At 30.0% G+C, this 12,579-nt stretch overlaps 1 protein-coding gene across 2 annotated transcripts in view; it reads left to right on the plus strand.

Annotated features, from left to right (window-relative positions):
• Positions 1 to 12,472, plus strand: part of NC2beta (negative cofactor 2beta) — a 35,849-nt gene extending 23,377 nt beyond the window's left edge. For both annotated transcript variants that reach the window (XM_035349954.2, XM_035349953.2), the window contains exons 3-4: positions 4,262 to 4,425; positions 12,167 to 12,472. In XM_035349954.2, the coding sequence (XP_035205845.1) occupies positions 4,262 to 4,425; positions 12,167 to 12,292 (290 nt within the window). In that variant the 3' untranslated portion in view covers positions 12,293 to 12,472. The remainder of the gene's footprint in view (positions 1 to 4,261; positions 4,426 to 12,166) is intronic.
• The last annotated feature ends 107 nt before the right edge of the window (positions 12,473 to 12,579 follow it).

Below are 12,579 nucleotides of genomic sequence, written 5' to 3' on the forward strand. Positions count from 1 at the left end.
CAACATTTGAATTTGTTATGATAGAGTTACTGAGCCAGCTTAAATTAAAATTAAATTGTATAGTCTTTGGCCACTAGTCCACATTTTTAGTTAGAATTTTACTTCTATTGTTTAATTACATCACCACGAACTGTAATTGATTTTGTTAGCATTTGAACATGTTCTGAGTTCTTTTTAAATAAGAGGCTTATTTAAACCTTTGTCTGACTCTGTAGTTACTTTCAGACATGCAATAATTTGCTTCACGTCTGCTGGGGAGTTTTGGACTCTTAACTTTTACCATATCAAGTAAATCCTCATAAGTACTTTGTGGAGAGGTTGACAGGCATGCAGAAACTAGTGAGAACACTAGTTTGCATATTTGGACTTATTTCTAATTGTTAGAAAAGATACTTAAGGACATAAGTTAGCCAATATGTCTGGGAAGGCTTCAAACTGAAAAGACAAAATATTTTGTTGAGTGTTGTTGTTACAAAACATAAATGTTTTTTAGCTTTTAATGTGTGATTATCCTAATATCATTTAAGACTCAATGTCATAAATAAAATGTATTTTAAACTGTGAAATTTTATTAGATTGGGATTTTAAAAGGGCATTTTTAAACAAATATAGGTTATATATTGTTTATATATGTTACCTTGAAAGACCGAAATTGGAGAATGTCGACTTTCACCAGAGAATGTCAACATTTACCAAATACGTCGGTGAAAACTCGAATATTGAATTAAATTCTTGTACATTCGGACCCTCACCGGTGTATGTCGACAATCACAGATATGCTATGGTGTAGGTCGAAAAGAGAGGAGTATATGTACACGCTGTCATTTCAAAAGGAAGTGTTCCACAAATAAATGCAGTTGTAAAAGCAAGGGCCTCTTGTGCAATTCAAAGTGTCATAATAGTTTAAGTCGTTGCAATAAATAAGATTTGAATCACATAATTTATTAAGTTTTTAACTTCTCTTTTTTTCCTTTCTCATTTTGAATGTACCGTGTGTTTTAAGTTCTTATGTTCTTAAGTTCTTATTTTAAGTCTAAAAAGCGTTCTTTCGCGACTGAATTGATGGAGAAGAAAATATAATATTCTTATATGTTCGACATTCACCATTAGTACATGGTGAATGTCGACATTCACCGGTGTAAGTCAGAAATAACGGTATTTGGAAAATATTTCGGACATACACCAAGCGACTATGTGAATGTTAACATTCACCGGTGAAAGTTGGCATTATCCAGATTTCGGTGGTTCACAGTAGCATATATAACAAATATTGTTAAAAAATAAATAAAATTTAATAGTGGCCATGTAAATCCATAATGACTAAAGTTATCTACCTGCCTTAATTAATCACTTATAACTAATTGCTTGCTCTTAAAAATTATTTCTGCATATTATATATAAGTGAATTATTGCCTTTCATTAATTCTCACTGCAGTGTGAAGATAAAGCTAAAAAATGTAAGAATTCGTGTAAAACTTATTCTTTGCATCTAGTGAGACATAAAATAATGCAAAACATTCTATCACCTCTGGATGCTTTAGTGGCTTATTGGAACCTTAAAATATAGGGTGATTATAATTAAAGTTCCACTTTAAAATGGTCATAAAAGGAAAACTACTGAACCAAATGTTATGAAACTTGGTAATCGTGTAAAGGAAACCATGGGGATTTATTTTCTGCAAAAAAAAAAAAGTCCCAAAAACTCGCCATCAGGCGAGAAATAGCGCTGTATGCAATATTGTTAAATGAAAGAACAGTCGGAATCTAACTTAACCTTTTGTTACACGGGTTTAACATATTGTATACCCTTAAGAAACATTGACCTAAATAAAACTACCATTTAAAGGCGATAAAAGTTAAGTTTGCCATCCATGTAATGGAGAAATCCATCTGTAAAACCGCAATGCGAGATCGTAAAAATGTGTGCATTCCGGAAATCGGTTTCTTACAAATAACTCATGTTATCTACCTAGTTCCCTTGGATTCTGTTAAAGTCACCATTTGGTATGGTATGACAGCTGGTTTCATAATTCTTCTTCTTTTTTTTTTTTTTTTTTTTTTTTTTTTGTCAACAGCTGGACCTGTCACATGCAGTGTGACTGCAGCTTGCTTAGTGTCAATGTTAAGTCGCAGTGTTAAAGGCAATTTAGTCTCTGCAATTTTTATGCAGGATAGGGCCCCACCGCACATTGATACATGTGTCACACAGCTATTTAGGCAGTATATCACAAACGGATTATAGACCCCCCAACCTCCAATTTATTATTCAAATTTTTCAATATTTCAAAGAATTATTCAATGCCAACGGAAGAGCATGTGAATTGACTGAAGAAAATGAAAACAAAGCAAAAATTAGAAAATGGGATTCTTTAATATTACATGATGAAAAAAGGGGGGAAAATTGATGCAATAAAATTTTGATTTTCTGGTTAAAAATATTTTTCTTTTTGATTTTGTAAACAAACAATAGAATATTAGATATATTACATTCTGTACTTTTTACCCTTTTATTGTTTTCTACTGATTTTAGGTAAATACTTAAATATTTAATAATATATTTCCAAATGCCCATATTGGGTGGAAGATTACGTTATTCAAAATTTGATGGCTCTAGGTACCATTGTTTTATCACAATGCAAGGAACATACATACATTTATGCAGATTCTTCATTATTTAATTTCTTTAAATAAAATACAGGGCAATAATATTTGGTGGCAACAATTTGAAATGTGAACTGACATTTATTGTGAATCAATGCAAAATGCCAAAACGAAATTAATAGCCCTTCTGGGCTAATACTCTTTGGGCTAAAAAGTTAAAACTATAAAGTGCTAAAATATGACATGCAGATTCTTCATTATTTAATTTCTTTAAATATAATACAGGGCAATAATATTTGGTGGCAGCAATTTGAAATGTGAACTGACATTTATTGTGAATCAATGCAAAATGCCAAAACAAAATTAATAGCCCTTCTGGGCTAATACTCTTTGGGCTAAAAAATTAAAACTATAAAGTGCTAAAATATAACATGATGTAATATAGTCTAATTAGCAATATCTTTATTATTAATTAGAACTTAAAAGTTTAAAACGGCATCAAGCTTATTATAATTACAGGTGGTTGATTAATGATTGTTAAAAACAGTGCTTTTTTTGAATTTGACAAACCGTGTGATATATTTGACAACCGTGTGAATAGACTTTTTTAAATTTAAACATTGTAAAAAAATATCGACACTTTTTAGCTTACTGAGGAGTGAGGAAGATGCCATAATGTTTTTCCAGGAAAAAGATATGTTACCTTACAATCGAATGTGCTTAAATAGCCAGGAGATAAAGCGATATGTAAATGAAAGTGTGGAGGTGCATGAAAAGTTGTGTTTCATTTGCTGTTGGGCAGAGGAACTAACGTCGCTGAAGTGATACAATAAACAGATTAACATCAGTTAAAATACTACAATTGACTGAATTTTATGAGAAAGGTTTGTTCACCATATTTACTTCGACGGTCTAAAGAATGAATAGGCGACCCTGGGAAAATAGTCAAAATTGACAAGAGTTTGTGCGGTGAAAAAGAATGCTCGCAGAGTATTCCCACAATAGTTGCTATTCGGTGGTTTATTCTGTGAAAGTAGTTAAGGCTTTCTTGTTCAGATTCCAAATCAGGAAGCAAGCACACCATTATCAATCATTATAGTGGAAGGACCAACAGTATATTCAGTTTGTTAGCAATTCTATAAAACAGACGAGTGTAAAAAGGCTGGTTACAGCCATTTAACTGTGAATCATACATTAAATTTTGTTGATCTAAGAATGAATGCTGACACCCTAATTTTTAGATAACAATATCAAACGCTAGGTAATTGAAGGAAGTAAATGAGTAAAATAAAACTCTAGGAAGTAAAAGAATAAAATATTTTAAAGAAGTAAATACAATGACTATAAAATAGTTTTCACATTCAGATAAAAGCAGTTAAGCTATTCAGATTATAGGAGTTTCCTTATTATAATATTCAGCACCAGTTTGTTAAAATTTCTCTTTTGAAAATGTCTTAAGAAATGGTAGAAGAGTAGTTAATTTCAAATAAGAAAATTGAATCAAAATAGAATTTAAATTAATAGGATAAAGTCTACAAATGAACATGTTTGTATAAATTTCTGTAACGTGTTTTAAAACTGAATTAAATTCTCAGCATAACCTGTCTTGGACCATATATGCATACATTTCAATTCTCCTTTTTAAAATTTATTTCTTTAGCATTGGATTCCTTAGGATTTGGCTCGTATAAAGAGGAAGCTGAAGCTGTTTTAAAAGACTGTAAAGCTATGGCTGCCAAAAGAAGGAGACAGAGTACTCGCTTAGAAAATCTAGGCATTCCAGAAGAAGAGCTTTTACGGCAGCAACAGGAACTTTTTGCAAGGGTAACTAATATGTCAAAAGTGCAGTTATAATAATATTTACACAAATCTATCAAATTATAATGTACTATAATTTTAATGCTTTAAAACATCAATTTGTTATATAATCACACAAAAGTGTATTAATAAATAAGAAATATATTTTTGAAAATTTTTAAAAATTTTATCAACATGCAAATTAAAAAATAATATACAATATAGTGCGATTGACGTAGGTTTTATTACAATAGAAGTACTTTCAACAATCAAGCATGATTACGTTTTTATTTGCAATTTAAGAAAGACATGATATAAATTCTTGGAGACTTCACGGCATTTCCTTTCAGTGTGGATTGAGATACACAGGTAAAGAAAACAAGTTTAAAAATTTTGCATCAGAAAGCAAGTCTTAGTTAACCCTTTGCGACATGGTGTGCCTGGTCCGGGCACACCTAAAAATTTCCTTCTGTACGCACAGAAAAATTAAATGAAAAAGGATTTGAAGGTTACTATAGGTTACTCTGAACCTTCTTTATTTATAGTAGATGGCAGCTCAACACAAGCCAGTCCATCTATTTTAGCCATGTTTATTTTTTTAAAACCCTCATTTTTCAAAGAAATCTTCCAGATTTTACATGTACAGAAAAGTACCACGATGAAAAAAAAAAAATAGACTAAAGTGTAAATAATGTAAATATCATATACCCAAGTTACTTTTTTTTTTCCAATTCATAAGCATGTAATCATCATACAACAAAAAATAAGCTTTTAAGGGGGGTGTAGAGTAGCAGATCTTCCCATGGCACACCCTGAGTAATGCTAAATCTGCTCTGGTATTCAGAATCTAGTGTTTTTTAATCATAGACAAAATCTCTTACTCTTTTACACGCTTCCCAGCAATGCTCGTTTCAGCACTCTTTTTGAAGCTCTGTTTGGTCAGTCTGCCCGCTTAGGACACACTCACTGAATTAAAACGATAAGTGCAATCTTTACAAAATTTTACGTATGTACTCCTCTAGGCCTAATTAGACTGCCTACCTTTTTACTTCCTTGTACGAAGTAAAAAGGAAGTATTGTAATCGCGAAAAATTTCAGGCAGCATATTTCAACGAAAAAAATCCATTTGACCGCTATCGAATGCAATTTAACGATGTTTTTGAGTGATATCTGTACATAAGGACAGAATAAAAGACTCGTTTCCTCCAAAAAAATTATAAAACTGCTTTAAAATTAATTCTGAAGAGAATTTTTCGTGGTATCTGTACGTACGTTATAGCAGTCCTATATACACCTGTACGTATAGCTGTCCTACATATACCTGTGGTGTTTGTACGGACGTTATAGTAGTCCTATATATATGTTATAGCAGTACGGACGTTATAGCTGGACGTACATACGTATCTCGCATAACTCAAAGTCGAGTAGCTTCAGAACGTTGAAATTTTATATATAGGACTGCTATAACACGTAGATGTGCACCTCGTATTTTGGTTGCAATCGGCCGCACCAAACATATATAAATATTTATATATATATATCCACTCTGTTACCTGGCTAAATGATCTCAGTTTCTTTACTCTTATATGTTTGTAAATTGTGCATTTTTTGCTTTAAAAATGATTGAATTATGTTGTTTTTATCTTCCGGTTAAGGTTTTTATGCCTTTGTAAATCTGTGTGCAATATTTTTAAAATTATCAACAATTTTAAAGTTGTTTAAGTGCCATTAAGCCTTTTTTTTTATGGCGGCCATTGATTGTTTACATTTGAAACAGCAGACTAGTGGATTTGTTGCCAATCTAGAGGAACTTAGCTTCACAACAACAAAGATAATGCCTTCATTTATTAATGCCAATTAAATCATGCTTAATCCTTCCCGGAATTTTTTCTAGGAAATAAGTGTTTAAGATTTACTTCGTAATTTTTTATGTATTTTTGCCTTTTAGCGAAGTGAGAAGTGAATTAATTGAATGAGAAATACTCAATGGTCTGTGAAAAACTGTTTCTTTTTTGTTTTGTTTGCTTAATTTCTTTTATACATTGTTCTAACTTTATTATAGTATTTGAATAGAACATGTGGCAGCGATTAGATAATTCTATTCTTTAAATGATATAAATTTTGTGCATTATGAGTTATAATATGAGCGATATATAATACTGTTAAGTAAATCTAGCGCCAGAGTTTCGCTATAGTAAACAAATACTAGAGTGAATTTTAAAGAATACATTTATTCTGTTGTGGTGTATGCGCTGTCGGCGAAGTAGATTTAATTCAATCCAATAAGTTTAAATAAAATGCAAGAAAAAATGCGTATAATTTAATATTCCCTACGAGGAAGTCGTGGTGTACACATCAGATTTTTTTAAATGCAAATTCCAACTTTAAAAAGTAGCATGCCTTACATGGTTAAGAAAAAGGAAATGAATAAATCCTCTGTTATCCAACATTATTGGCTATAAGCCACAAATTAAGATTTATTTCTACCAAAAACATTAAGAAAATCTCCTCTGTTGGCAAATTAGATTTCCTTGAGACTCTCCATACCCATAATAATTTCCTAATATTAGTGAAAGAGTCAAATTCTAACCTGTTTTCCCCCCACCCTTCAGGAAACTGATAAATTGTGATTACATTTTCCATTCCTAGAGAGCATCACTTACTCTATTTTTTTTCATTATTTTCCATCATTTCTTCGTTACAGAGAGCATCAAGGGGCTAGTATTTTCTTATAATTTCACCAATCTGTTTTATTTCTTCTCCTGGTGCTTAGCTTTCATTTAGCTGTATTTGAAGAAGACAATCACGTTTGAATCTCAGAATGTGCTTCTGCAAAAATGAGACCTATATTATTATTCAGCGTTGTTTTTTCTCTTACTTAAGAGCAGTATTTTCCCCAGTTTCGCATTACTTGATATAGATTCTCTACTTAAATTTATTATCTTCAAATAATATAAAGTTTTTGGTTTTTCATAATTAAATTGTGAAAACAGCTCTTACAGATTTTTATATTAAATGTACACTTTTAGAATGCTTCTTAAGTTGTGACTAGTATGATTTAACTTTCTGAGCGGCATGGGTTTTTGGATCTGTCATAAAGAAACTTATTTAAACAGCATTTATTAGCTAAATTTGTATAATTACTTATTTTAGTCTGTACTTTCATAAACTTACTTTCATTAAGATGACATTTTAATTATTAAAGAAAGTAAGGAAGCAAAATATCTTAAATTATAAGGTAATGTATACCAAGTGACAAAACAAATCTCATGACCGGATAAAGCCGGGTATGCCAGTCAGAGGGTCAATAATATATAGAATTGTTCCTTCATTTTTCAGTTAATTCTTAATTTTTTTTTTTTTTTTTTCATTATAAAGTTTTGTAAGAATTTTCAATGAGCCACAAGGATCGTAGGAATAAATTTACTTTATTAAATTTAATTTAATAGCCAATAATTTGGTAAAATTGCCAATTAAAACTATTATTAAGTTTAGTGATACTTCTTTTTCTAACAGTGTAGTAGTAAATAACACAGTACTATACATTTTTATAGAAAACATATCAAGCACTGCAAAAAATGTATGAAAATAAATTATATCATAAACATAAAATATAAAGCAATTGAAAATATGAGTAAAAATATTATTCAAAATCATTTGTGGTGCATAGGTCTTTATCGGAAAAATACCGAGAAAATTGTTTCATTTATATGTATAAATATTTTTTATTTGTTAATTCTTTCTAAGAATTAGATACAAATAATAATAAAAACTTGCCCAAACTGTTGTCTCCTAATTGAAAATCATCTTAATTTTCGTATAAAATAAGCAGTACATTTCATGGTCTGGTAGGCACTAGAAAAATGCTATTTTAATATAGTTTTCCTAAATTTTACATGCTGAAAATATTTGAATTCTTTTTCAGAAGTTATATTTATTTATCAAATTTGATTCCTCATGTGATGCAATATTTTTTATCTGTATTAAGGATTGGAGATTTTCCTTTAAATGTAGTAATAATGTTCTATGGAATTGAAGATAGAAAATTTTCAGAATTTGTACCACATAGTGTGTCTTGTAATTCAATAGCATCTTTTTATTCATATATACCATGTGTACTCCAAAAGTTCCCATAATTTTTTAATAAATTTTTGTTACTGCAATACAGGCACACGTTTACTTACTGTCCTTTAAAGTAGGCTTCATCAGAACACACACACGTGCTCACTTGCTGCAATAAGCATCACTTTTGTTTTGGATTTGACATGACATGATATCTTTGGTCAAGGAGAGGACGTTGTGACTGCGTCTTTGTCTCCAGGTCATAAGCATACACCCAGGGCTCATCACCAGTAACAATTGTCTCAAGAAACATCAGATCCTATGTGCTTTTTTTCAAAACATTTGACACAGTTTCCATTTGATCTGGATTCAGTAGCCATGGGACAAACTTTGCACTGACATGTTTCATCTTCAAATCATCTGACAGGATTGCTTGAATGGATTCATGAGAGATCTCGACCTCTTGTGCCAACTCATCAATGTTCCTTCCTCGGTCTGATCTGATTAATTGTCTCACTTGCTCGCCCATTCCTTTGTTTCTGAAGGTCTCCAACTGTGGCTGTCTTCCTTAAAGAATCGTCCCTGCAAAACTGTTTGTAAGGTTAACAAAGTATCTGAAGTAGATTTCCTCAATCTGCATATGAACTTGATGTTCACCCTTTACTTGAACTTTGACATCGCACTAACTGATCACCACACCCTCTTACCTTCAGTTACACAGCCTGTTATGAATTCTGGTAGTAAAAATAAATTAATTATTTGTGGTGATAAAGAGTTACAATGAAATTCATGGAACTTTTTGACTGCCTCTCATATATGTCTAATTAATTCTGTACTTTCTTCATACTTGTAATTAATTATATTATTAAAAATTCTGTAATCTTAATTTCAGTTTTTGAGGTTAGGATGGAAAATATATTTTGCAAAGCATCAGAGGTAGTTATCTTCCTTTTATGTTACGTATCAAAATATTCTTAACTTTTTTACTTAAAAAACTGTTTTAATTTGTTAGTTCATCAAGCATGAATTTCATTGTAACATAAGCAATACATAATTTAACATCTTTGACTCAAAATATTTTAATATAAAGATTTATTAGTTGTAATACTGATATTGAATCGGAAAAATGTGCAAGTTCATTGGCTATGAATTTTATATCAGATTTTAAATTTAGAAGAAAATTTTTCTAACAAACTAGTGGCAGAAAGATACACATATATATCACGAATGATAAAAACATGGGTGCTTAAATAGCAAAATTGAATAATTGAGTTGCGTTGTCAAAAGTATAAGCCATTATATTTATAAATTCATCAAGGCTGCACTATGCTTTTATTGTTTGTGATTTAAAACTGTAGATGAATTGGTAAGAGAAATATTTAATCTCTTGGTTCCCATTAAACTAAGTCATAAATTATTCTCATTTTAATCCATTGACAGTTTTATGAGTTTTAAAAAGCATATCTTATGCTCCCATTTTTTTTTTTTTTTTTAATTTTATTTTTAAGCATTAAAATGAAAGCCTATTTTGTTATATGAGGATAGGTAGTGTATTGTTATAGATACTTTAAACTTCACAGAGTGTTCATACAATAATTGTCAATAATTAATTTTCAGTTTGATTAAATTTCTCTTGATTATTGTGTTCTTAAAAATCTAATTTGTTACATTTAGACTTTTTATTATAAAATAATTGTATGCCCATTTTTGTAAGGGGGAAAAAAAAGATGGGCAATAAATTCAGGAGTATTTTTTTTTTTTTTAATCCCCATAAGGCTTTGATGGAGGAAAAATTTTAAAGCATATAGATAGAATGTAAAATCCAATTACTAATACTCACTGGATAATGTGGCAGTTATCAGCATTATTGTGAAGGTTGATTTAAGATTTTTATATTTTTAGTTTGTGCTTTTATTGGCAATTAGAATACAAGTGTACTGGTAATTTCAGTGTCATTAGGATAATAAAAAAAGCTACTGGTTTAAAAAAGTATCGGATTGTTATTTTAGATTACTAACTGGATTAATGAGATCACCAAGTCTACAAAAAATTGTGCTATTCAAAAACATCTGAAAATAAAAGTATATAATATATAGAATAATTTAAAACACTCTTCCAATCCACTAAAAATCCAAAAATGAGAACCTGAACCTAGTAGTAAGCTTAGTATAATGTCATTTAAAAACAATTAAATAAATATTTTAGATTAAACCATAACATGGTGTGCTTTGCTTTTTTCAGTTAAATTAATAAATAGAAATTCAGTTAAATTAATAAATAGAACTTATTAATAAATAGAAAAATTACTTATTAATAACTAGAGAAAATCAAATGAAACTAGAATATAAATTATTTTTTAAATTTTGATTATACAAGTCCATGTTATATTTCAGGTTGCAGTATTTGGTTCAATTAATTTTCTTAAAAATTAGTTGTATAATAAATGTATGTGTACGAAGTGTTCCGTGTGAAAAAAATCCATCCCTTAAAAATGATATGTACATTTGAAGGAAATATATTGCACATGAGAAAATGAATAGATACATCTACAATAATTCCTGTAAGTGGACACCATCTTTTTTTCTGTCATTTCTGTACTCTTCCATGCTGCTTTTTTCCTAAAATTTGCTGTTAAATGTGCTTCACCCTCTTCAGAGATCTTTGGTTCCAGATTTATTAGCTTGTTTTCTTTAAAGTAATACTACAGAAAAGGTCTAGTTGAGTGTGAAATGAAACTAAGGCTAATTTTTTTAAATTAACAAATTCAAATATGAATTATTTTATGCTCAAATTCTTACAATCATCTTCATCCTTACAGTGCAAGAAGATGCTAGCTATGTTGTATAATTAGATAGATACTGAATGAGTTAATTCAAGCAAGAAGTAGAGATTTTTATAAAGATATTGCACGTCTGAGAGAATATAAACCAGAAAGTTACATTTTGTATGGAGCATCACATATTTAATAGAATCATGGTAGAATCAGACAACTTTATCTGTATTTTTAAATTAAGTGGAAATACAGTCCTGTAATATCTTGTCACAAAGAAAAATGTTCTTGTATCCTTTTAAGAATATTTTTTAAGCTTCATCTATTCTCTATTATTTCACCGGGATAACTGATCAGAATATAACGATTTCAGAAAAGCTAGCTTGGAAGTCAAGCAATTAAATCTTCTTATCTACATTTATATGAATTGTGTAGCTTATAATGCATTTTTAGATGGATAAAATTTTTAATATGGTGTTATAATTATGATGTAAATTTCATACAGAATGTTTGTATTAATATTTGAAACAGATCTTAAAATCACTCCTCCCATTTCTTTGGGAGTATGCTGCATTTAAAAAAATTAACCATATTGTAAATTGACAAAAGTATGATAAATAAACGAAGAACTTTTCAAATTTAGGACATACCTTATTATTGTGAGGATCTAATTATTTAGTGACAGAAAAGTGCACTAAGGCTATCTGCTTATGAGAATATCTTTCTAGATTATTTTCTAAGGAAAATTGGCTTGTAAGGACATCAAGTAAATCTCATACATTCAGCCACCTTCAACAGTCAGAATAGAACTATATCAAACTACTAGGTTTTTGTAGTACTAGCTGTTTAACACTGATGGTCTGTATAGTGAGTTGTTAAAGTTTAGAATGATTACTATGTTTTATGAATAATGAAACCCTTTTTTCTTTCGTAAAGGCTCGTCAAGAGCAAGCTGAATTGGAACAGCAGCAATGGCTTCAAATGCAACAGACTGTTCAACAGCAGCTACAATTACAGCAGCAAAATAGTCGAACCGATGAAGATGATGATGATGAGTATTAATTAATTCACTACATTTGGGACATACCTTCTAGAGCTACAGCCAGAAACAGACATGAGGATAAATTATACTAAAATTTATTTGCACATCTATTCCATTTGTAAAAAAATTCACTCACACATGCTGTACTTTTCTCTACATGAACACAACTTGTAATAATATTTCCTTGCTGTGACTTTCAAGTTGTGTGTGTCCTTTTTTATATTATATTTTCATCACATCTTTAATTAGGAAAACTAATTATATAGAAATTCTTGATATAGTTTTTAAAATTCCATAGTCTAGACTG

This window comes from Stegodyphus dumicola, chromosome 1 (assembly GCF_044657685.1).
Source record: "Stegodyphus dumicola isolate Sdum_Otavi_A_Nest chromosome 1, ASM4465768v1".
In the NCBI taxonomy this organism is placed as follows: Eukaryota; Metazoa; Arthropoda; class Arachnida; order Araneae; family Eresidae; genus Stegodyphus; species Stegodyphus dumicola.